The sequence below is a fragment of the Ciconia boyciana genome, chromosome 1 (genome assembly GCF_034638445.1).
Source record: "Ciconia boyciana chromosome 1, ASM3463844v1, whole genome shotgun sequence".
Lineage (NCBI taxonomy): Eukaryota > Metazoa > Chordata > Aves > Ciconiiformes > Ciconiidae > Ciconia > Ciconia boyciana.
The window spans coordinates 147467290-147493916 of NC_132934.1; the positions used below are offsets into that span (position 1 = coordinate 147467290).

A 26627-nucleotide genomic window follows, 5' to 3' on the forward strand; every position below is an offset into this window, starting at 1 on the left:
GTGCTCTTCTTTGAGCAGAAGGTGTCAGTCTAGTTTGTTCCGGGCTTCCACTGAAATAATAATAATATTCTTTTAAAGATTTGCTTTGAATAAAAGCACATCATCCAACCTGCTACTCCCCAGAAACTTAAAAGTGAAGAGAGAATACACAACCAATTTCTTATGCCAACCAGTGAATAAGGAAGCTCTTTGTAATACAAATGCACACATTCTGGAAGCAGAAAGCTTTCAAAAGTGATTTATTTTTTTTTTAAAGATGCTTTGTCTTTCCTTTTAAGTGGCATAACTTAAATAATAAATGCATGCATACTTGTTAAACTCCAACCCCTTTCTCTCACTTTTCAATATATGTACACATGGGCCTTCATTAAACACATTCTGCTTAAACAATATGCTTATCACTTCATACTAACTTGAAAGAACAGAGCTAATGACCTAAAGGATTTTCCAACCAGAGTAAATGACTATGGCCTATTTTTTATCATAATAAACATGTGAGTCGTTCTGCAATGTGTTTACAGCTATGTAAATACAAACGTGTTTGCAGGATTGGACCACGGAGAGAACATGTTAACTGATGAAACTAGATGTAGTAACACAGGTCCTAACGCTGATGGAGCCAGTCTGTGACTTGAATCTCGACAGCATTCAGCACCCTTTGACTCTGCCACCATGCAAAACAAATGGGAGAAATTAGAGCAGCAGTGAAAGGTTTTTGCAAACTGCGTCCTGTATTTGTTCGATACAAATTATTAGCACTGCATATATTTGTGATTCTAAAACCACTAAGAGCCTTTTGGCGCCATTTCAACCTTGTGTCCTCAGCAGTCCAATTTCACAGATTCAAACAGATTACACATTCAATCTTGCAAAATCTACCACAGATTAGAAACATGTGTTTTTTAATAAAAGCCAGTGGTGTAGCACAAGGCACGAGACTTAAAAATATCAACATATTCAAATAAAAGCATTCTGTGTATTAGAAAAAAAGCTGGAATCATATACACAAATTTATAGCATTTAGGGCTTTCCATTAATGCAACAAATTATTTTTCACACAAGAACCATTAATAGCTCTCAAGTAGGACAGTGCTCAAAGTCCCAAGGCAATTATATAATTAGTCATTTTTAGACAGAATATTATGTTACACAATATTGGAATTGAACAACGATAGTCTCTCGAGCAAGTCAGTATTTAGATACATATTGTATGTATTTTTATACTGTCCTAGATAGCCTAGTGAACCATTAGCAAGTTTTGACACTAAGGGATTCTATTGGATCAAATAATACAAGTCTTCTGTTAAATTAATTATTAAATCCTTAAACATCCAATAGCAAACACTGCATTTAATTTTAACACTTGATCTCCACTGGATCAAGCCAATTACTAAAAATAACTTTAACTAGTTATCTGTCTATGATCTGTTAACTGCCTGCTCCTGTCCAAAAGGAGTTTCTGCAGCACCATTAGGTGAGGCTCAGTGATTATGACTGAGGAAGGGACAGATCACCTGAAGCATCAAGCCTACAGTCCCCTGTGGCAGAGCAGACCACGGAAGAGTCCTTGACTACCAAAATCACATACCATTCCCACTCTTCTCTCTAATGACATTTAATTACCTGCCAAGTATCTTTAAATTTATTTTTACTCCCTTTGTTTTAATTCTTTTTTTCCCCCATGGAGCAGGCTTGTGAGTAATAACTTAGCATTCTAATTTCGAAGTAAGAACACTCTTACAGACATCACATCAATTTGTCATTTTAGTATATGTAAAGAGACAATATGGTAACTAGGTTGTGGAAAACCAAGGATGTTTACAGCCCTTCAACAAACGAACTAGCTTTCACATGATCAACAGAACATGAAAATGTGAAATCGGTGTTGACTTATGATTGCAAAAATAAAATCCTACATATACAAGGAATATAAACATACTCTGACTGCTCACAGAGCCTTTGCTTAAGACAGACAGAATTAAATAATCAACATGCACTCATTCACTGAAGTCATCAATTTTACAAACAATAAGTGTTGCATGCATCTGTTCAGACTAAATGTAAATCAGCCACGTGGCTATAAGCTTTAGCCAAGAAAAGAAGTTACTATGACTCCCTCCCCTCTCACTATTTCCTAATCTTGTTTCTAATCAGCTTGTCTGAAGCTATTTCAGTTTCCATAGGTAAGAGTTACACTACCATTTATTTCTTAAAGGCTTCAAAAGGCAGGGAAGGAGATAGAGACACTGAGGGAAGGAAAAAGAAATATTCTTCAGAAACAAGTTGTTAAACAGAACCAGTAAGTATTGACCACAGTCATGGTTTAAGCACTATTTAATGCTTGTTACACCCATAAATCCTGCTTCCTTACCCAGGGTGGGGCAAGAGAGACTGATAGATGTTAACACTCTCATACTGCAGACAGATCTGCCAGTCATCCTTGATGTAATCATCCTTGATGATTGGAAAGCAAACCAATATTTTCCTCTATTAATTTCTTTGCTTTTTCACTGCAGCTGTTTCATAACTTATGAAACTATATAAAATTTTACTAAGCACAAAAAAATTATAAAGGAAGAGCAAGTTTTAAGAAGTACATAGCAGAAACTAGTTACAATTTAAATGAATATGGATGGCAATTTGAACATTTTACACCCATAAATGTGAACCAAAGAATTCAGAGAGAAGTGACAAAGTAAAAAGAAGAAAAATGCTCACAAAGTAAATTTGTGGAACACGACTTCCTAGAAACACAATGAAGTCCAGATCATCATGCCTAGTTTGTACATATGTTTGGATTAGTATTTACACGCTTGCTTGGAAACTAGTGCAGAAAGATCATTCAGGGTCATCTCAGAGGAACTTAAATATTGTTGCAAATACTTCTAGAACACAGTAATAGCAGCCACAGTCCCCTTAACTGTTGGCCTGAGGAACACCTTCCTCACCCATCCAAAGATATATAATTAGCTACATCTGGGTGTACAGCTTTCAAGTTATTGACTAGAATAATGCTATAGTTCTCTTATACTTGTGTCAATACAAGGAGAAGACACATTACTGAAAGATAAATCAGACATCCTTTAATTTAGAGCAATCAAATTTTAATCTAGCTGTCCAACGAGACTAGACTGTGCTAATAAACATGTACATCAATCATCACATTAAAACGCATTTGTAGCAAGAGGAAAGAGATGCCATCCTTGTATATGTGAAACTGCAAAAACATCACCACTCCTACCTATTAGCACATGTTTATTGGGTAACAAACCTATTGGGGAGGAAGCAGCTTGCACATACATTTCACAACCCTGGTCAACTCATCATCTCTGGAAACAGCTCTATCCTGTGGTATCCTCTGGGATACCAGTCCAGTGAACTCCCAGTTCCATATCTTGTATTATTTGTAATAGTAAAACATTATCAGAATTAGTAAAACCACAAAAGGCAACTTCACTTCAAAACACAATGATAACTTCTGCAGCTTATTCTGGATTTTACATATTTTATTGCAAGTGCATGACAAGCACCCATTTTGGCCAGAACTTGCAGTTTTATGCTTGTCTTCTTTTTAAAATTTAAATGCACATCCAGGTCAATCTATTGGAATACTCAGGAGCAGATACCTTCCACGAAAATACTGCATGAAAGGATGCAGCAGATACGATCTTCTTACTTTAGTCTCTGTTTCGCTCAAAGTGCTGATGAACCCTGATTTCCCATGGCTGGGTCTCTTCACAAGGACTTCAGTATCCCTTCCTTCCTCTGAATCTTGCCCTGGTATCCAACTGAAAATTGAAGTCAGTATATTAAACCCATACAGTTTGCAAAAGAAATACTTTAGAGTGCTTGTGCTATCTCGGCACTTTGCAACATCAGAAGAAAGCACAGAATAAAGCAGAGGTCACTGTAAAGAAAATTAGTGACGTAGCCAACAAGTCATAGGGTTCTTGCAAGGAAACAGACATTGTATTATCTTACATCTCATGCAAAATTAAAATTATGTGATAATCATCCTGTGCATTCTGAAATAAACAACGTAACAACACAAATGACAGAACAGCATAGTAGGATGGCAAGGAACACATGAAAACAACATAGTGTAAATCTACTTAGATCTGTTTTTCCAAGCTTAACTGACAAGCTGAAGGAGGAAAATTCAGATTGGGTTGACATGGCAGTCACTGCAAATGTCAGTGAGGACAGGGATAACTTAAATACAACAAGTGTCTGGGGAAAAAAAAATATAAGTAAAAACTGAAATAATATTCATCTTGTAAAATCTGCAAGTTTCTTCTTGGCAGTTACAAAAAAGCATTTAATGGAAGGCAAAAAATGGCAGTAAAGTTAAAATAACAGCTACGGTTCAGCACTTACTGAAATCAAATTGCAAGTTCCTTTCCAGTGCAGCAGAAAAACATACTTTGATCTTGGGAGAATTCTTCTGAATTTAAATAGTCAACCTTGAAGATGGCAGTTACAGATTGTAATTCAGCCATATTCAGATATTAGATTGAGGACGTATCTTTTTACCTCCCTTAACTAACCCTCTTCCAGGATTCAGAACTGGAGCAAAATTTGTAAAGAGCTAAACTGCCAGGTGGCACAGCTTGTCCAATAACCAAGCAGCTTCCGCTTTAAACCTTGTTCCTACTTCAATATCTAAAGTGTACTAAAGTTTACTCCACTGATAAGAGATTGTATTTCCTTACAAAGAAAATAGCATCTAGGAAAAATCCCTAATGATTTTAGCATATTGTAAATTATATCTGTATTTAGCATCTAACTTGCCTTTAAATACTCTTTAAGTCTATTATACCAAGGAAGAAATTTGGCAGAGCACAATTATTGAAATTTACAGAGTTAACAGGACAAGAAGAATGCCGTTCTTCAACCTTAGAATTTGGAGCAGTTAAGTAGAACTATATAAGAGCCAGGCCTCTTCCTACATGAAACGTAGTTTCATCAGGCTCCCTTAACGATCTACAGACAGAAATACAGGCCCATCATCTGGAGATACATACATTACTACTGCAGCATCAAGTAGGTATTTCAATCATTAAATACACAGCATTTTTTCCTGTCCACAGAAGTAATCATTTGTCACTTTATGGATTAATACAGTTTGTGTAGGAGAGGTACAAAAAGCTGCTATGACTTAAGCAAAAATACAGAATGGAAGAAAAATTTTAGGTACAGTTTCAGCTGTATATTCTTCATTATGTATCACATCAGCTAAAAATAAAAATAAGCCCCGCACTATTCATGCTTAGAAAGTTTTAATACCATTTTTGCCACTTTTACATCTTATGGAAACACAAGCAAGATGTTTCTAGACAAGGAACTCCTACCAAAATTGGGGATACTTTATCTAATTACACTTTTACAACCGGCTTCTCACTACCATACTTGATAGATCGCTATATAAAAAAACCCAAAACTGTTCTTTATCATGAATTCAAGAAAATTAACGAATGCAAGAGCCTACTTCAACAGTGGAAATCTCTTTCAGTAGGACATTCTTTTCACTTAAATGTTCTTTGTTCATAGACAAAAATTAGCTTGTCAATATCTTATCTTACAACTACCTGATCCACTAATATTGTTTAAACTAAAGCTTTACTAAAGAATAAACAGAAAAATACCTACCTCATTTACATGTCACACGCTAAGCCTAATTCAAGTTAAATATGCTTTTTCCATCTTGTTCACACTCTACAACTTTTTCTTCATGAGAATAGTGTACAACATGCACATTTTAAATTGAGTTCAAAGGCAAGACCTGTTCTGCTTAACACCACCAGTCTTACTGAATTAAAGTAGTTAAGTGGTTTTCTTCAGAAAGCAGGGAAAAGGACAGAAAGCAACCAGGCTGCTAGCAGAAGAAAATACACTACAAACACTTACCATTGATCTTTTGCATGCAAAAAATGTGATTTGCAAACTCCTACAGTGTCCTTCCCTCAAACATTGTTTAGGGCTTTTGTTTTCCTGTTAGATGAAAAATAAAGGATTAAAGACTTAAGGAATTTCTGCAGCTTGTCAGAGAGACATCAAAATACTTCAGACAAGGTTCACTCGGGATTTTGCTATGGTACGGTGACTTGCACTTTCTTCTGAGGTTATAATTTCTTAACCGGCTTAAAACACTAACAGGCTTGAAAGGGACGAAATAACAGCGTCTCTCTCCCAAGGGCTCGTTCACGCAGCGGGAAGCCGCCGCTCCCCATCCAGAGGCGCACTCCGCGCCCCCGGACCTCCGGACTGCGCGCCCCCGGCGGGGGCCGCCTCAGGCAGCAGCTTCCCGTGCGCCTGGCCTGCCGGGACCGGGGAGCGAGCCTCAGGGCACGCTTCCCTCAGGGTTTCACCGGGGGGAGGAGAGTGCAGCAGCGACGCGGAGCCGAGGGCTACGGGGCTCTCTCCCGGGAGGGCGGCAGCGCTCACCCGCAGGACGCAGGGGCTCTCCAGCAGGCACTGCCGCAGGTCCTCCCTCACCCCCCCACAGGCCCGCCCATCCTCCTCCTTGTCCTCGTAGTACTTAGGCATGACGGCGAGGCCGACTCTACGCCTCGCTACGGCCTACCCAGACACCACTACCGACGGCCGCCGCCATCTTGGCGCCCCAAGTCCTCCCGCCGCTTCCGGCGGAGGGAGGAAGGGGCGGGGCGGCTCCGGGAAGGAAACCGGAGCGCCTGCGCTGCAGACGTTGCCGGAAGGCTGCGGGCGGCGGCGCCGGGCGAGGTGGGGGTCGCGCCGCGGGCCGGGGTAGCAGGTGAGGCTCCGCCCCCTCACCGCGCGCTGGGGCCCGAGCCTGGCCGTTGGTAGGGCGCGACCGTGGGCAGGGCAGGGGGGGAAGGGAGGGAGGATGGATGGATATTTGGGGCTTCCTGCCCTGCTCCGGCGCTGAGGTGCGGGCGGCGGCTGTCTGTGGGGCGAGAGCGGGTGTGAGGGTTATTTCGGGCTGTGCTGGGCTGGTGTGGGCTGAACAGCAAGCGGGAAGGCCGGTAAGCCCTCCCCTGCCCCTGGCTGCGCGCTCCGGCCTTTCGCCTTCCGCGAAGCCTGTCGGCCCTTAACGTCTGGAATGGCTTTTGCCATTGCAAGAAGGTGCAGTACCGGCAGAGAGCCCGCTTCCCGGGCGCCGCCGCGCAGCCCCGCCGGGCTGAGGAGGCGGGGGCCACAGGCGTGGGGCTACCTGAGGGGCAGCACTGGAAGCAGAGTTGCTTGCTCCTAGCTTCCCACTTGCTGCCTCCCCAGCAGTCAGCAAAGCGACTGCCGAGCTATATCAGACTCGCCTGTAAATGGCCTCGTTTATACTTGTGCACAGTTTTTGTAACTTCAGTATTACAGATGTGGCCTGCATCACATGATTTTATTTTTATTCCCCGTTATGTGCAAAACCAAATGCATCTTTTGAAATTCCTTCTTCAGCAAAATGCTGCCAACCACTTCAGTTAATTCTCGGAGCCAGGGCAATGGTGCACTGAGCCCCAGAGATGCTGCGAGGCATACGGCTGGAGCAAAACGCTACAAGTACCTGCGGAGGCTCTTCCACTTCCGACAGATGGACTTTGAGTTTGCTCTTTGGCAGATGCTTTACCTGTTTACTTCACCACAGAGGGTTTACAGGAACTTTCACTACAGAAAACAGACAAAGGACCAATGGGCAAGAGATGATCCTGCTTTCTTAGTACTTCTCAGTATCTGGCTCTGCGGTGAGTGCAGGGGAATAGATAGCATAAAAGAGAGGGAGGGAAAGTTTAAGGATGAACAGTTGTGTCCCTTCTAATAACACACACACACAAAAAAGGACCAATCCATATGGATTATCTTTTAATCAAAGTAGAACAGAAGAAAATGGCCTAACCTTTTGGAAGTTAAGGTGAGAATTAGAAAACAGAGGAGGCATAACTAATACTATGTAGTCTTGAATTAATCTCTCTATTGCAACCCAGTTGCTATTGCGTTTCAAACTACGTAGTTCCCTGTAACTTTACAGACAGTATTAAAACCCCATGCCTCACAGTAATGCTTTAGTTAAAAAATACTGAACATTTGGTTTATCTGAATGTTACACATAAAATACTGTTTTTACCCTAAAGGCCCTAGTGAAATTCTGTATATTGCAGAATTAAGCTATAAACAAAGTGTCTCATCTAATTTTTAGACTGACTTGCAAATGCAGTAAGTATTATCCTAGTCTTCTTCTGTTATATAGCACATGGCTGTTAGTGATATCAAAACTGTTAACTGAAATAAAAGTATGTTACCATGCGAACAGTTTGGGTTAACAAGGAGCTTTTCTAAAACAAAGAATATTCTATTGTAGTATTGTGTGAATTTTTAAAAAATAGTTGGGGGGGGGAGCAATACAATTTGCTGTTACATCTTTAAGCCCAAGTACAGATGAGTGTTCTCCAATCTGTGAAAGGGATTATATTATGAGTAAATTGCATTGTACCTGGTATCTGGTGGAAAAAAAATGAGGTGTTGGACTGAAAATCTCAGGGAGAAAAATAATAAGGAAACTGGAGATTTTTTAACAGTATACTTAAAAAACTGTATCATTTTAAGATCTCATGCTTTCTTTTCTATAGCTAACTTTAATAATCTTTTTCTCCTTTCAGTGTCTACTGTAGGATTTGGATTTGTGCTGGACATGGGGTTTTTTGAAACAATAAAGCTGTTACTTTGGGTTGTCTTCATAGACTGCGTGGGCGTTGGCCTCCTGATTGCAACTCTAATGTGGTAAGTAGTGATGTCTGATACTGAGTGCGATATTGCTGGTGGGACACCGATAGTCCTCTGCTGTTCGCAAGACACTTGATTCTCTGTTTGGGGCAAAATTATAGAGTAAGTATTGACTATAGGCTTTGTGCTGTTGTGGTAATTGTTTCAAAATGTTGCTTTAAAAACTAACACATCCTTTTCTTTATTATTTCCTGCAGAAGATTATTGTTCAGGAAGTCTGTATTATGATTAACGTTTCAGCTTGTTTTCTTTCTTCTTGAGCTGGTTGATCTTCAGCAATAATTCCAAATCAAAAATTTGGTGATCAAAACCAATTCTTATTTTGATTGAACAGCTTAACTAAAGTAAGCCTGAGGATGGTTATGTTTAAGTAGGGCAATATACAATTGGCTCATGCTTCTTGCTGAAGATTTTAGCTATTTCCACTACAAGCAATGTCTGTTCTATTTCACGCATGTTGGCTTTGTTGCTTTGGTGGTAGTCGCTGCCAGTTTTATCCTGTAATGGCCAGAGACTTGGAGAAGGGGAGAGGCAGTAGCGAGTCAGTTTATAACTCAGGCCTCAGGACTTTATAGATGTGTCCTGCACCAGCAAGGGAACCATGAACCAACGGGAAGTCACTGTTTCTGTACTGTGGCAAGGGGAGGGCACCGAAGAAAGAGTTTTCATTTTACCAAGAACTCTTTCATGGAAGTGGTGGAAAATGAAAACTTACAAGGAAACAAGGGCACTTAAAAGAGTTCTTAGTAATGGAGCTGACATCTTAAATTGATGCTGGCTGGAAAAGGGATATATTCCTTTCAAACAGTGACCTCAGGAACTCCTGCTTGTAATTGCAAAATTCAGGATGAGGCATATACAAGAACTGTAGCTGACAGATGAAAGATCCATCTGACCTACTCTCCTGTCTGGGACAGCAACCCGTAAAATGCTTGGGGAAGAGGATATAGCAATGCTTCCCCCCCATCCTCCGGCAATTTGTGGTTTGGGATGCAGTCTCCTGAACCAGAAAGACTTCAGCATCTGCTGCTTTTCCTCTGTGCTTTTGTCAGCTTCCTACAGGCCTAAATACCAGTCATCTGGCTCCAGTTTAGTTCCAGTCCCTTCTTCCAGTGCAGGTGCTCACCTTTTTTTTTTTTTTCCAAAGCTTCCTAATGAGTCTAAACCCCTTCATGCCTCACTTCACCATGCATCCAGGCTCTGCCTTTCTGACCCTGCCCTTAGCACAAAGAGTACGTCAGAGAAAGCTACCATGAAAGCTCTGGTCTCTTCTTATTTCTGAGCATGTATTGACTTCTTGTTCCTCTTCTAAATGGGATAAATTTTCTGATGTCAGCAGAACTTCAGCTGAAGAAGACAAAGTCCTGAGGCTTGTTCAGTAGCCTGTAACACCAGGCCACATGTGTTCTGTTAGCACTCCTTTTCAGTAAGAAGAATGGGCTCATCTTAAGAGCGCTAGCCTGCCCTCTTCCTGTCCTTGAAGTGTGCCATTTCTGTAGAGATGAAATAAACCCTCTCTGTGTGAGGTAATGCACAGGTGAAGTGATAACCTGGAGCACTTTTCTGAAGTCCTCTCTGCGTGTGTACGAGGGTGCCACGCTGCCTGAGAACTTGTAACTGCATTGAGAAATTGTAGCACTGTTCTATTTAAAAAAAAAAAGTTCTGGTGCTGTATTACCTGCAGTGTATTTCAGCTGCCTGCTGAATGCAAGGAATGTAATCATAGTTTTAACAAAAACAATAGTCTGGTCTGCATAATTCTTGCATATTTTTCTCCCAGATAGCAGAAACTTTGTCAGGGTACAGAGTCAGGATCACATAGGGCTTACTATCTCAGACCAACATTTTGTCAGTCAGCTTTATAGATTCACGTTAACAACATTCTCAAAAATCTTTTCATGTAGGTTCATTTCTAATAAGTACTTGGTGAAGCAGCAGAACAGAGACTATGATGTGGAGTGGGGATATGCCTTTGATGTTCATCTGAATGCTTTCTATCCGCTTCTAGTCATTTTGCATTTTATCCAGCTGTTTTTCATCAACTGTAAGTAGAATATTTTGTGCTCTCTGCTTCAAAATCACGTTCTATCAAAACGGCTGAGAGCAGTTGTCTCTTTCAGATGTCATCATATCTGATTCTGTCATTGGGTATTTTGTTGGGAATACATTATGGCTGATTGCAATTGGCTATTACATCTATGTGACATTCCTAGGATACAGTGGTAAGTGATGGCAACTTCTTTTCTATTTGTTTGACTAAAAGCAAGAGCATGATTTTACTTATTTTGTCTTAGTCCATTAATGTGTAAAGCAGAGGCTCAGCTGGGTGTGGAAGTAATTCTTTCTTCATGGTGAAAGAAGTTTGACAGAAATTTACCAATTCGTGTTTCCAGCTGGATGACATCTTAAGCAAAGAATTTGTATTCTTCACCGTACCATTGTCCCTTCTTGTCTTAGACCTGTAGCACCACAACTTGTTTTCCTTGTCCCTCTGCAAATCCACTTCAAAATGTTTGCGTTGAATAAAACTTCTGTAGTTAGTTTAAGACTATAGTTTTAGGTAAAACAGGTTCCCAGGGCATTACCTATACCAGTTAGCTCAAGTACTCTTTAATCTGTGATAATGGTAGGACTAGTAGAGCAGAGATGACAAACCCACCCTTCTAAGGCGGCTGGCAGAGCAGTACTGTTTTTTCTTGCTGTCTTTCCCCAAGGCCATTGTACATGAAGCACCTTTTTTGAAAGAGCACTACTTTTATACTTGCTTCATTGTTGCTTCTGTTTCAGCATTGCCCTTTTTGAAGAACACAGCTATTCTTTTGTATCCGTTTGCACTTCTCATCGTGCTCTACTTGATCTCATTAGCATGTGGATGGAACTTCACCAAGATGCTTTGTTCCTTTTATAAATACAGAGTGAAATAAAACCAGGACTTCATGTATCTAATGTTTATTTTCTTTTTATCTTAGCTGTCTTGACAGTAAAGAAAACATTAAGAACATTTTGTAAATGGTTGTAAATTTTGCTTTATTGTAGATAACTGTAAAAAAGTTTGAAGTGTCCTTTTTTATTAAAATATTTACAACAGTAAACATGTTAGCAATTTTGTTCAAATACTTTTGCAGTACATTCCTAAAAAGTTACTTGTACATCTCTGTAGCTTAAATTTAACTGCAACAAGTCTATTTAGCATAACTCTTACTGCTGATATTTTGCATGTACTGGCATAAGCTCTACATTAGGAGGGTTTTAAGTGACATCGAAAAGCAGTTTTATTTAAGAATAATACTGGAATACCTGGCCTTGGGACTGTGTGAAAGTAGGGATCTTAATAGTGCTGCAATGATAAAGCAACCACTGTCTCCGGATACAGAGCTCTCCCCTCCTTTCATGAAAGAACTCGAGAACAGATTGATTTCAGTGACTACTTCCAATATACATGGACTACTCTGGCACACAGAAGAAACAGTGATGAAAGGCACAATTAACATGACCCATATCAGGTTTCCAAATATAGCAGCAACTTTTTAAACCCGATCTCTAGAAGTCCAGTGGGTATTATTACATCCACCATTATCAGTGGCAGGTCGATGAACATGGAAGGAGGAAAGTACAAGTTTAGTTTGGCTATGAGGGTAGGCTGGTGGCAGTGCCTACAGCTGTAAAGTCCACAAGGCAGGAGCATAAACGGACTGTCACAAACAATACCTTCTGGAAAATGACGATGACAACTCTCCAAAGCAGAGTGTTCAGTATGAAACATGAGTGCTAGGATTCGGTTCCCAAAACAACACGAGTAAACTGGTTACAGTAAGACTTAATATTTCAGTACTAGAATTTGATCTCTAAGGAAAAACTATATTTATCTTAAAATACCAAATATGCTGGCAGTGCATCTTACAGTACTGTGTGTTTCAGCCACTGGTAAGGCTTGAAGAGAATCGTGTTCCCCTCTCAGCAGACACTGAGCAACATTCCCCTTTTCACAAGGAAAGCACATCCACGGAAGGCGAAGGATTCCAGTCAGGACCTGCTCCCACCCTGGCTAACAGCACAAGCTCCTGTCCTGCAGGCAGCTGCAGCCTAACTGTACAACTTCTCCTTAACAGGAATCCCAGCACCAGTGATCACCCACTTGGGTTCAACAGTAAAAATACTTCGTATTTAGTGCCCTATGGTGCGATACCATTGAAATCAGTGAAGGACTCAGGGCCTGTGTACCTTCCCTTCAGAGGGATCAAAGTTTTTCCCCTTGAAAGAAGACTTCATTGTTCTCGAAATTAAGCTACTTTAAGTTCTAGCTACTCACTGTTTACAGCAGAAATCAGCAAAACCCTTAAGAGACTGCTGAGGTCAGAAAAGCGACACTCTCAAACACAAGTTCATCAGGCCTGTGTGGGGTGTGTTTTTCACGTCAGCACTCAATGCTAGCCTGAAAACACCAGTTGTTTAAGAGCCTTTCAGCATTATGCTGGTGATTGTAAAGATGATTTAAAAACATAAGGGGTTTTTTCCCTTTCTACTACAGTTACTTGCTTTAGCTTTTTCAGAATACATCCTTCCTAGTAAGAACAAACAGAGAACCTAGGGTTAATTTATTTCAGGGGAGCAAGGTTTGAAGAGATTTAATTCTTTTTCCCCCCCCCACAAGAGTAAAATAATATTTTCCAAGTTGGAAGCAAACTACAAATTATTACAATACTTCATCTGGAGCAAATATTTCCAACAAAAAACAGATTACTGAAATGATAATATACTTGGAAAAAAATGAAGGAAAAATGTTACACAGTTGTTCAATTTTGCCAAAGACTAATAGCATTCCAGCCCATTCAAGGAATTGTGTATCACATGGGCAAAGTATAAATTGCTTTGCTCTAAACTGATGCAAGGTATTTCAAAACTGCTTTGGAAAGAGCTAGACAAGCAGCGATAAAACAGAAGATTCCAGTCTTTTATTGGTCCACGAATCATATGGTTATCTGTTTGAATTTTTCTAAGCCATCTTTCAGTTAAGAAAAAACAAATGCATCTGTATGAATATTTTCTATGAATGCAAATAAATGGTCGAGATGCCTGCAAAAGCGCAAAGGCTTTTAGAAACCCTCTTTAATTGAAAAAATTAAAAGTGCTAATTTGGGATCATATCCTGTTCACATTATTTACAAAGTTTTCAGTAGGACTACCCACTGAATGAGCAAAGCAAGGTTATACTGACAGTCTTGTATTTCCTTGGTCCAGAGCAATCATGATTAGCTCAGAAAAGCCAGTGCTCATATCAGCCCATCTGTTTGGCATCCAGTAGAAGAAGTTAAGAATAATTTGCCCAGATAATGAAGGTTTCTGGTACTGCCTTTGGTTTCACAGAAGTTCTCTTTTCTGAAGCTTTTAACAGCACCAGAAGGACCTAATAGGATCATAGGATAATGCAAGTTTATTTTGAAACACTTTCCATTATTTGATTACTGTAAGATTCATCAGCTTAGAGGGGATTTTTAAGGCCACAACAAAAATAACTTGAAATTAAATAAATGTAGGAAAACACTCCCCAAAATCAGCTAATAGGTTTAAGATGCCGAGAGGAACTCTTGTGGTAATACTGTAACTTACAGCTGAGACGTGTAAAAGAGACAAGCCCAGGAGTATACCCAGTCATAAGCAGTGCCCGAGCTAATGACTGTTGAGCCAAACAGCCAAAGCAGTCTTATTTCATCATAATTCCAGGAAGGAGGCTTGCACCACTTTAGCCTGACTTGGGGACTGGAATTTGAAAGGTAGAAAGCCCAAAATAGCTGTCTGCAGAGATAATTAGATCGAAAATATTTTCGCTGCTTTTTCTACATCAGCAAAATTTCCGAGTAAATTTGCAGTACTGTCTGATTACACCAGGTCTGAATTTACCTGAATCTACAAAACGTGATTTGTATTAATGTGGCACATTTATTGAGAGAGCATGTAAGCTCAGGTACATTTAAAGTGTTAAAGCAGCTCAGAGTATTTCCAACTCCTGCTAGTACAATGTAATAAAAATGCAACAATCTTTAGAAAAAAAACCCACATATTTTACCAAGCACTAGTTAATTTGTTGTCTTTGATAAACTTCATCTCAACATTTTTGAAAACTAAATAAACTTGTAACACCAGAGTCCTGCAATCAATGTGATAAGGGTTCTATATATTTAGATATATTAGCAATGATTCATCTTAACTAGTGTGAAACATCAGGAACAGTGATGCTTTGAGAATAAGCCCACAGCCTGCTTAATAAGTGGTACCAGAAACTTTGGAACTCATGGAAAAAGATGGAAGTCACTGTCAGCAAAGCTACTTATCTTAAGAAACTGCAGTATCTAACATATTTCTGCAATCATCTAAATTGTAATAAATAGCTATAGTTTAAATTACTTGCATCATTCATTCACAGGCACAGCTGAGAAGAAAATCTAAATACTTTCTTAGACCTTTGCTAGCTAACGTGATAAAAAGCCATTGCATGGCAATAATTTGATGGCATGGCATTATACATGTAACGAACTGGGCTGTGGCACCACAGTAGGCTGGATTCACACAGGGTTCTGAGCCTGTTCACCCACGTTCCTAAATCCAAGAATAAACTCCACTTATGAGGCCAGTGCTTAGCTTCTGCCCACAGTCTCTATGGGCAAGATGAGCTTTCCAAGTAACCTTTTATTTACACCATCTGATGCAATCAGAAAAAAGTAAACAAGGCCTGCCTGGTAGCTTTCTACTTTTCTTCAACTTACACCAGTCAGTCTCAATAGGAGGTCTTCTCTCTGTGTACAAACCTTGTCTTCCCTGTGTCCTCAGACAACACAGCTAAAACAAAATGACTATGGTCTGTAGAAGTAGTTAAGCTCTTAAACTTGAATATTGCTGAACTGTCAAAGCTACGACAGTTTTCCAACAAGGCAGAAGAAAAGACAGGTTGACTCTCTATCCCAGTGGTGATGGCTTTCAGCTTGCAGTGCTGGAGAGTCAGGTTTAGGCTCCCACTCCTTATAAGCATGTCATGAAAAAGTGGCCATATCTATTAGTAGAACTTTCATGCCGGAGAGATGAATTCAAGATCCCCGCTCTAGATCAGGGATCCCGCAACAGGTTTTGCGCATCTGTGCCCTGACCACAAAGATGTTGGGGATAACAGAAGGTTTTTTTCCACAGGGAAAACTGGGCCAGCTTTCGAGATGTCAGTTCACAGCAACAGCTGAGAATCCCGAAGCCAGTGTAGATGCCTCCCTCCAGTGTCAATCAGGCACTTCATTCCTCTTAATGAGAGGAATTTCTGCCTCTCTTCTTCCTGACCATTTCTGACTGGGTAACTTAAATCTTCCCATGCCTGTGTCCTTACACATAAGCACCTAAGCAGAAGGACTCTTAAGAGCAGCAGCAGCATTAGTACTGCAACGGTCCTGCTCTGGATTTAATCCAAACCACTTTCTGTTCCTGATGGAGTTTTTGATTTATTTAAGATCACTGTTGTTTCCCTTGAAACAAAAAGGCAGGGTACTAACTTGAGGCCAAATTCAGTTCCTATTAAAAGTTAGCCCGAGTTACTACACTGATCAATAAAGGAGTCAAACTTAAACCTTGTTCTTGAACAATGGAAGAAAATAAAAATAAACCATAACTACTCACTGTCATGTATCTAAAATAAACACTGCAATAACAGAACCTTTTAAAAGGAGACCTCTGTAGATCAAATGTATCTAACCACTATTAATTCTTTTGATAAAAGGTAACCTCTGTCGCTCCAAAGCAAAGCTGGAGAATGATTTTTTCAGTACAGAAAATGAATTTGTCCAGGCTAGGAAATGTCTACAAAGATTTTTAGAAAGAACTGTTTGGAATTGAAAAAATTCTTCTAAAATGCAATGGATTCAATCTAAAATCACTGCAGATTTAGTACATAATATGAAACAAGACATTTCAGCATGCTTTTTATGTGGCTACAAACTGTACATAGTGGAATTTCATAGCCCCAAAGAATAATGCTCTTCAGAACTCTGTTAATGCCTCTGAAAATCATTCAGATTCTGTGTACAAAACTACACAATCTAGAAACTTAATCTAGGGGTTTTTTTGAAACATGGCAGTATATTTGAAATATGGTATTAATTTATGTTTGCATCTCCAAAGAAAAATGTAGAAAGACAACTTAAACTAGAGAATTCATAAAAAAAATTATATCAATTTAAAATTTTACTGCATAAAAATATGTACTTTTCAAATTATTTTAATAAATTAAATATCCCTAACATTTTTAATATATATCCCTGACAGTCTATAAAAGAGGGTTCTTGTTATAGAAAATAAATGGAACTCCGAAAGTACCCCCTTCATAAAACATATTTAACAATAATTATATTCTTTTTCTTCTTCAAGGAATGTAACAATATGTACAACTTCTCTATATTACTAGACTATCAAAATAGCGTAGCAGGGTAGCAGGGTTCTGTAACCATAAGATGGTAAAGTCACATTAAAGTGGAGGACAACTTAGGCCTCAGATGAACATTATCAGTGTGGAGCATCAGTTTCCGGATGGATCAGATAAGAAGGGATAAATACAATCTTCTCATCTACAGTAGATTTCACAAGAGGTAGAGTTCAAGTGAAAATTAAAGAAATTTGGAATAAGGTGCATGCTCAGTATTTTCAATTCGTGACTTGCTAAGGATGTCAGATTTTACAGGAAAAGCTTTCAAGGATTCTTTCTTTTTTCTCTAAAGCAGATTTCCATGATCAGTTTGTAATCTTTTTAATGTGAATCTGAAATAGAGAATCAGAAAAAAAGAAGTCATGTTTTAGGGTATTACATTTCTCAGTAATAAGGGGTAACTGTTTTCAGCATTAGCCAAAGTTTTGAGCTTCAACACACTGACAGAATGAAGAAATCTCACATTTGCCGGTTTCATTTTTAAAAGGTTATACCACCTCTCACCTCATTCAGAATTGCCCAAACTGCTGAATTTTGTATCACTGAAAGCCGGAATGATGAAATAGGGTTTAGGCTGGGGTCAACTGTTCCTTCAGCTACACCGTTTTCAAATTTCCCTGCAAAAGAAGCAAAAGTTTATCCTGAATTAAGTACAAAATCTGTGTCGAGAAAAATGTCTCTGTAGTATCACAATTCACAAGTGAAACCTATTGCTGGTGGCTGTAGGGTTGACTGGTGTCATTCCTGAAACCAAAGACAGCCAGTGATTTTTTATATCAGATTCAGCTTTGCAGCAGCAAACAAGATGGGGTATATCATCAGAGCACACCGATCTGAACAGAATTACATGTAAGAATAAAGACTTTGGAACTGCCTAAGGGTATCAGCACTTCAAACTCTGGGAAGATTTTGGCACAGATTTTTATTTAATATCATGGAACTAAGCATGGAGCCCCTGGCTTATGTGTTTTCAAGGAGGATTAAGGACAAGGGATATCATTCCTTCTTAATGTATTCCTATTTAAAGGATCTTCAATTATATTAGAATGAACAAGAATCCAATTTAAAAGCCCAGTTAGACTTTACACTTAAAACATATACACAGCAACTGCAATTCATTAAGACAAAAAAACTTGCTTTTGTTGTAACAGGGTTGCCCAACCTATGTCCAGCAAGCTAAATACAATCCATTAGTAAAATTTCTCTTCCTTGACGACAGGTATCCTGGCACCTGCCCCAACAGCTACTTGGCTATGAAAATGCCAATCTCATCCCGTGACGAGACAGCTGATTGTCTGAAGGGTGGGTTCAAACCCAGGCCAAGCACAACAGCTCACATGGAGGCACTCATGCAGTCACCTGACAGAAGAGGTGATCTTATACAGCCTGGAAGTGCCTCTACAATAATCTAGGCGATGGATCCTGGCAGAGAAGTTGGATGTAGCTGCGCTACAACTAAGAGTCACACTAGATCTTTGTTTAGTACATCAGTCTCAGAAAAGAAATATTGGAAACGATATTAAGTGAAGCTTCCAAGGTCATGTACCCAAAAATGAATGATCAAAACTCAGTTTTAGGTTTGTTTTGGTTTTAATGAAAATGTCTGAACTGTTGCAATAGTAACAATACACATTTCTTTCTACTGGGACATACCTATCCTGAAGTAACCATCCTCTAAGCGTTTGTCTTTGGTTTCTTTGCTTAATACCAGTTCTTCATTCTAGAACAACAAAGCACAAATTAGATCATATATTTTGACATATGACTTTGCCAGGGAAAGACAAATGTGTGGGCACTCTTGTTACATATTCAGCATCCATCTTTTCTAAATAATTATGAACCAGCCTAGAATAGTTATTTATAGCCTTAGACAAGCCAATACGAAAAAAAGAAAAAGCAGCAGTGTTCCAGAACTGAATGGTATTTGGCTTCAAAGTAGAAAAAAAGAAGTACTTTAAGTGCCCCTTGTAACTTGCATGTTAACTGCCACGTGAACAGAATACATAGCAGATACTGGCATAGACAGTAGAAGAAAAGCAAAGGCAGGATCTTGCCTTCTTTTCCTGTGGTTGAACCAGAGATTTCTCTCAGGACGAATGAAACTTACAGCTTACTTTTTGATGTAAGAATTTGGGTGAGATGAAAAGCCATCAGACCAGCAAGGAAAGCATTGCAATTATCACTGCCTCACTAAAAAAGGGATGGGTATCAATAAGTTTCTTTAATAAGCACAGAAAAATGAGATTGTAGACCAGAGCTTCAAAAACAGCTGGAAAATTACAACCAGAATCACGTGATCCAATACTAAAAGACCCACTGTAAGAATTTCCTAGGAATCAATTAAAAATGCTTGACAAAACAAGAGATTAAATCCATCAGCTTTTTTTTTTTTTTTAATTCCTACTTTTAAGGGAGGCTGCTGAAAAAGTGGTGGGGTTTTTTTGGTTTTGGGGGTCTTTGTGGTTTGGTGGGGTTTTTTGTTTGGTTGGTTTGTTTTGGATTTTGTTGGTTGGTTGTTTTTTTTGAGTGTGTTGCTTGAGTCCCAGACAAATCCAGTCTGGGGGCATTCTGGTTTCTAAGGGTTGTTTTTTGTTTTTCTGAATTCTGCTTAGGGAGGATCAGGGTTGAAGTACCTGAATGGGCTGCCAGCTCTACTGAAGTCCATGGTGGAGAAATCGTTCCCTCAGGACAGTACCTATCATTCTGCAGCTGCTGTCCTCATATTGGTGACATTTTCTGCTGACACCAATGGCTTAGGAATGGGCCAGATGCAGAATTTCCTGTTTACCTTTCCACAAATTGTGTCAATAGCAATTGAAGCTCGGTAGCATTACTTCCTTAAAGGATGCTCCAGTTTGAGGGACATTTCACAGGCAAGTGTAGCCAAAAAAAGAGATGCTTGATGCACATTTTTTTCTCGTTATCTTGTGGTATCTTGGGCCCAGATGAAGTGAGAACTGATGCTGGTTTTGTGGTTGAATATATTTCCAAAAGTCTTGAGAAACAAAACCCAGAAATCTTATAATATTCCATATATCATGTTGTATAATTAGAATAAAACTGACAAACTTCTTTTTAGGGGTGAGGGTGGTCAGAAATTCCTGGTTTTGCTCGCTCCCAGGAAGGCAGATTGCAAGAATGGAGAAGTGAACTCCTCCATAATAATTCACTTTTTTTTTTTTTTTAAAGAAAAAAAAATAAAAAGGGATTCAGCATATGGTAATTTAGGCACAGATTTCAAGATACCTACACAAGGTGTATGGCAGAAGATAGAAATACTTTGCTATTTTAATACTAAATAAACTTGTCTGAACTAGTATCTTAATCCTCTGACAGAGTTTTGTGATATAAATGGTTAGCTATAGTATCTAGTTGAAGAAAAATAACCCATACCATCCAGCTTCAAAGAAGAATATACTTTAGATAGTGTAGTGCCCTCCTGAGATAAAACTCAGACTGATTTATGGAAAAAAAAACAAAACAGTAATCAGGAGAAAGGAACACATTCGGTTTAAGAGTCCAGATATTTCAGTATCTAGTAAGGTTTGGATGTGTGTCAATTCCTGAACGAAGACTTTTTTACTAAGTCAAAAAGCAGACTGACTTAGCTTTCCCATTTTCCAAAATACACAGGAGAGGGAAGATTTTTTATTTTTTTGTTTTAAATAGTAGCAGTGAATTGGAAGAAAATGAGCTTGTTCACCTCCAAATTACCAACGGCACTTGTAGCCAACTGCACTCTGAATGATCATCTGAATAGTTACAGTAGTTTTCTGTTAATAGACCCAATTAAAAACAAGAAAAAGTATGAGAGCATCAGAGCATCAAGATCCTACAGTTAAAAGAAGCATTCATGTCTCCCTCACCCTGTTCAAAACATCAATAAAATTAGGAGGTTTTACTTTTATCCTATAATGGAGAAGACACAGATCAATAAATTCATACCTGAAAAGGCAAAACTTCCACAGTTGTGTTTAGAAGTATGTCTCCTGGATGCTCTGGATTGCCACTGTGAAACAAATACCTATAAATGAAAATGGAAAAACAAAACAGTCTACATACATCAGTCAGAATTAGCTAAGTTACCATCTTACATGTTAATAGTCACATTACAGATGTTACAATGATAAACGTAACTTTATACTGGACCTACATCAGCTGGTGATAAGAAATGAAAGATGGTTTCACATACTACCCTAATTGAAAGGGCTAAAGTTTTGCATTTTTTAAAGAGTAGTTGGGCAATATTTTGCTTAGAAAGGTACTTTCCATAATCTGATCTTGACAGATTGCATTATACAAAGTGACCACCCCACCCACCCCACCCCACCACGCGCCACCCCCTCCTTGTGCCCACAGGACGAACTCTGCAGATCCATTCTGAACCAGTTCTGGGAACTTATCCAAGTCAACATTTTGCCAGGCCAGTTTTCCCCAAGACCAGCTCTCCACTCTGGTTCATTGCAAAGTCTCATTAATGACTGTGCAGGAACTCCCAACCCATATCCACACCCTTAATGGTACCTGAATTCAAACTTGTACTCCAAAGACAGGTTTAGGGTTTTTTTTAAACAAAAGCATGTTTTTGACATGTACAGACATACAGAAAAGGACGTGGTTTTTTTTATACCTGTACAAAGTCCCCGTTACCCTCATTTAGTTGTGCATTTAATGAAATTTATCTTTTTTTTTTTTAATGGGACAGAGTAAATATGTTTAAAACTGTATCAAAACCATCCCTATACATATCAAGCAGTGAAGTGCAAGTGTTCGAATTCTAGCTGCCCACTCTCAAACAGCTTTTGCAGTACTACACATGTAGATAATGTTACAAAAGGCACAGTTTAATTCCCTCTTCTTATATATAACACAAACTTCATATTTTTTTGAATACGTATTATGTAAACAAGTATCAATATTTTTTACCACTAGGTGGTATCAATGCTTGAAAAATTGTTCATTTCTTACCATTTTTTGTAGTGGACCACAGAGTGTATTCAGATTACTGTCAAAAACTACCTAGATATTACACCTACTCAGATGCCACTTTTAACAAGCCTATTTTACTTTTAATACGTTTAAATGAATATGTAAAAATCTATCAACACATTTCAAACCTTTCTTCAATTGGAACTTAGAGAAATTAACAGTAAGTACCATCTTCAACATTAAATACATCACCAGCCAGGGACAAAATTAGTTCAGAAATTATCACTTGATTAAAATTACAAACATTAGCTCAATTTGCAATTTATTAAGACATAATTGGAGATGGAAATTCCAGTTTGTCTTTACCCAGTATGTCTGAAGCCAGGTAAGTACTTGCCATTAATCCATACTCCATAGCTACAAGACAAGAAGTAGAAGAAAACAGAGCTCTCTGACCCTGACTCAGAAATGTCTGTGATCCCAAAATGATAGAAGTAATTTAAAAAAATACAAACAACACACACACACACACACACATATATATAACATTTATTTTATCAAGGCTCAGAGGAGGAGTAAAACCACACGCTCTGATATAAGAAAGCTACATTGATTTCTATTGCACTGGTTTCAGCAGAACTGCACAGATTGAACTGCAAACCAAAATTGGATTCAGTAACCTTCAGCATTGTACGTGCTTCAAGAAAAATAATTTCCCCACTGTAGTTTAATGTAAAGCTTAGTCAATTCTAAAGTACACAAGCTACCTAAAACATACATAGTTCTTCCAAGAAAAATCCTGTGACTTTTTCTAAACATTAGTGACATCCAAAAATCCCCAAAGACTTAATTATCCTGTCTAGGAAGATGCCTTTATTATATGCTTCAATAACAAGCAAAACAAAACTCTTGTCAAAGCTGACCAGAAGAGGACTAAAAGTATATTCTGCTGTCTTCTGACCTAGCAGATCTAACTTGCCATTCTTTGGTCTGTCAGATACCCTAACCGTTACTGGGAGTTTTTCTCTTGAAAACACTGAAAATTCTAAAGGAGACTTATTTTAAAATGCAAGTGATCAAACACTCACATCTAAGGTGCTGCCATGGAACACTCCAACCAAACCACAGACACAGTAGTGTCTTTCTAGTTCACAAGTCTTATTTCTGAGAAGACACACCTAAAAAGCCACAAACTCCTCCTGATCTTTGATCACTGTGGTCTCAATGAACGATAATGGGTTTGGGATGCTTGGGTGGGGGTTTTTTGCTGGGGCAGGCAGGAGGGAAGTGGTGGTGGTGGGTTGTTTTTTTGTTTGTTTGTGGGTTTGGTTTTGGGGCGGGGGGTATTTATTTATTTGGGTTTTGTTTGTTTGTTTTTAAAAACAACCCTGCGACCATACAACCTTAGCCAACCATTTCGCCTTCTGTGCTATCAACTTTTGAAACTGAAGTATGGTTTCCTCCCCCCAGCAGTTATCACTCCATTAGGAAAATGCACTCACAAGTTGGCACAATGCCAAAACAATTTACAGAAGTAATTAATAAAATCTGATTTCCAGATTTCCATGTAATCGAACTCGCTTTTTTAATATGTTTTCTATAACTATCTGTCTACCCATATGCACACACATATATAACATATGCATATGTCACCACTTACTTAAAATTATGTTTAGAAAGGAAGGGATATTTTTATATCTGAGCCTTGCTTGAACACTTGACCTACTTAGTCAGAAAAAGTTACACAGATTAAAAATAGAAGTATGCATATACGTACACAGTGCACATCTATGATCAATCTTTTGCTTAGAAATAAAATTTACAAATTAAAAAAATTTATTTGAAAGAAAATTTAATTTACAAATAAACAGATATTCTACAGGTCCTAAAAGAAGTGTCATTAGCTGTTCTTTTGTAAAACTTGCCTCCCTCACATATTGATAAATCACAAGTTTTCAAGGTTTTCAGACTATGAAAGATTTTTCTGGATACAGAGACTGAAAGACATGGAAGTAGTTGTGCTTTTGGCTAAGTTGTTCTGACATCTGTCCTTGGATTTACAGTTGACAGTCCATTAAACACTAAAAACATGCTTTTTATTTTTTTCACCCTCCTAGTTAACTGACATTTTTCTTAGGATGTAATCACTAAGATATTCTTGTCTACCTGCTGCTTAAACATAACCCCTTCTGAACCATTCTTTCAAATTAAAATTCTGAAAGCCATAGACCTCTAATATAGTAATCCCAAACAAATACAAATTCACCTAAAGTTAAAAAAAGTACTACTATTACCTTATGGAATATTACTTCACAGCTTTATTACAAAATACAAACATGGACACATTTGGACATTCTTGATGGAAGTCATCAGAGAAGTAACTCTAACAACTGGTAAATGAAATACTAATGTAACTGAACCTTAGAGAACCTTTTTCTCTGGCAGTATCTTTTTAAAGATGCACGGGTCAAAGATAATAGCTAGCTACTGTAGATATTCAAAACCAGAGACAACCTCCTCCATGCCAAAGTCACTACATGTATGAACCACCTTGCATACATTCTGGTCATCAACTCAATGTAGTATGAGAGGAATAGAGGATGCTAGACATTAACATCTCATGTGGCCAAAAAGAATTACATAATAAAATTTAAAGAGCACTAAAGGTTTAAAAAACAAACAAACAACAAAATGGAGCAAAGTCAAAGTTGCAAAGAAAACTTCAGTTGTCACGTTCAGTGACTTCAGTATTTACTCAAATTGAGGGTTTGACTTCTTCCTATGGAGCTAGGTATCACCTATAAAATCAAGCCAACTAGAGGGTAAAAAAAAAATCAAAAACCAATAAGCTGAAACAAATACTTATGCACATCCTAACACACAAAGGGAGAGAAGGGCAGAAGCATGATTATCATTGATACACTGATGAAAGACATCATTAGCTTGCCAATGCAGTTAACTGTTACAGTGCTTCAGAAGCCTACACTCAGATTCAGAACTACCCCAGTAGTGAGCACCTGGAAAGATTCTCACCTTTTGTAACATCCCCCAAAAGATGTGTATAAATTAATATCGATATTACTAATCTGTGCTGTTAGCTTTAATAGTCGTCTTTGAGTAGCTAAACTTTTCCATCTTGCAGCACTAAACCATCACCTGTACTTTAAAAAAAAAAAATCCCAACTACACACACCTCTTTACCCTCCTCCTATTTTGCTTATGAAGGGAATGTATCTCTCTTCTTTCCCTCACATCAAAGCATATTTAGGCTCAGAAAACTGTTATTCTATTACCTGATTTGTTTTCTTTTAGGCATTAAAAAAATCTGTCTTATTGTCTTTTATATTTTATTTAAATAAATAGAAGTGCCAATTATTTTTTATATATATATAGAAAGTGTGATCTATGCATTTTCTATTTTGTTGAGCAATTAAAAATTAGAACAGAACACATAATAACTTTATCAGTAAATTATGGCAGCTTTATAAAAGGAAATAATATACAAAAATTCTACAAAAAGCACAATTCACATCCACTGTCAATATATTTGGATTTTGTTTTGAATGAAACAAAAGACTTATCTCACTTGATGCTAAACACAAATATTCTAAGAATCTATTTATGAACATGGGCCTTTGTGCTCTGTAAACATCAGGAATCAAATCCTTTTCTCTACATATTCTCCTTATGTCTCTTTTTAGCAATCTGATATATTTTAGTATATCCTATTTTCAGAAAAGGAAAAGAAGTAGGAAGGCAGAGAGGAAATGTTTCCTTCCACATTGGAGCAAATTATCCATAGCAACATGCAGCAAAACAGTTTTTAATTCTGCACAACATGAATCTCTATAAAAGCAACATTCAGTCAGCAAATTTTTGGCTCTCTATGGATGCCGTCATCCACTGCAAGAGTCATTATTCATCAATTCTATCCAGTATTTTTGATCACTGGATGCAAATGTGGTAAAAGAAATCTAATCTACCACCTCCCTGTCATTTTCCCAGAATCCTCATTAGGAAATGCTATTTTTCCACTGTCACTGGAAACCGGTATTAACCATGCATCATTTCCTTGTGCAAAATAAAAACAGAAGATGAATAATTTCTTTTCCCTCTCAGGCTCAATTTCTTCTCCTATCCTTTATGCCTCTTACCCACTCTTTTGCAAAAATTGCTTATACTTCAAAAAAAAGCTTAATTCCTCAAATCTATGTATATACCCACCAAGAACTCACAATAGGTAAGCAATCTAATGGGAGTTTTTCTATCTTGTTGTTATAGTTTCCGATTGGGGGGGGGGGGGATAAAAAACACAAACCACCGAAAAACCCACACCAAAAAAGACGAACATTTACCCCATTATCTTCTATGGTAAAATGTCATTTCCTCTGCCAAAACCAGCCAGTCTAACTGTCCCTATATAGAACTGGGCTGCATGTTTGAGAGCTGCAAGGGATGAATTCCCCATTTTTACAGAAGTGCTGAACCAGCACAC

At 38.4% G+C, this 26627-nt stretch overlaps 3 protein-coding genes across 6 annotated transcripts in view; 1 reads left to right on the forward strand and 2 right to left on the reverse strand.

The window, feature by feature from the left end:
• Window positions 1–228: 228 nt before the first annotated feature.
• Window positions 229–6577, reverse strand: COA5 (cytochrome c oxidase assembly factor 5). 2 transcript variants are annotated; one of them, XR_012040351.1, is made up of 4 exons: window positions 6445–6577; window positions 5908–5991; window positions 3677–3788; window positions 229–664 (listed from the first exon to the last, which is right to left on the reverse strand). XR_012040351.1 is itself a non-coding variant. In XM_072849665.1 (3 exons), the coding sequence occupies exons 1-3, from the start codon at window positions 6544–6546 to the stop codon at window positions 3747–3749; spliced, it is 228 nt and encodes a 75-aa protein (XP_072705766.1). In that variant the 5' UTR covers window positions 6547–6577; the 3' UTR covers window positions 3486–3746. The 2 variants fall into 2 exon arrangements, 1 of the variants encoding a protein (XP_072705766.1); XM_072849665.1 differs by lacking the exon at window positions 229–664 and having other exon boundaries at window positions 3486–3788.
• Window positions 6578–6646: 69 nt separating this feature from the next.
• UNC50 (unc-50 inner nuclear membrane RNA binding protein) lies at window positions 6647–11689 on the forward strand. 3 transcript variants are annotated; one of them, XM_072849663.1, is made up of 6 exons: window positions 6647–6772; window positions 7429–7712; window positions 8625–8745; window positions 10653–10792; window positions 10869–10970; window positions 11536–11689. In XM_072849663.1, exons 2-6 carry the CDS (start codon window positions 7433–7435, stop codon window positions 11670–11672), a joined length of 780 nt encoding a protein of 259 aa, XP_072705764.1. In that variant the 5' UTR covers window positions 6647–6772; window positions 7429–7432; the 3' UTR covers window positions 11673–11689. The 3 variants fall into 3 exon arrangements, with proteins under 3 accessions (XP_072705764.1, XP_072705763.1, XP_072705765.1); XM_072849662.1 differs by having other exon boundaries at window positions 6673–6741; XM_072849664.1 differs by having other exon boundaries at window positions 6689–6821.
• Window positions 11690–11768: 79 nt separating this feature from the next.
• Window positions 11769–26627, reverse strand: part of MGAT4A (alpha-1,3-mannosyl-glycoprotein 4-beta-N-acetylglucosaminyltransferase A) — an 85858-nt gene continuing 70999 nt past the window's right edge. The window contains exons 13-16 of the mRNA XM_072849661.1: window positions 21149–21227; window positions 18857–18923; window positions 17708–17820; window positions 11769–17535 (exon numbers count right to left, since the gene is read on the reverse strand). Coding sequence (XP_072705762.1) covers window positions 17509–17535; window positions 17708–17820; window positions 18857–18923; window positions 21149–21227 — 286 coding nt within the window. The 3' untranslated portion in view covers window positions 11769–17508. The remainder of the gene's footprint in view (window positions 17536–17707; window positions 17821–18856; window positions 18924–21148; window positions 21228–26627) is intronic.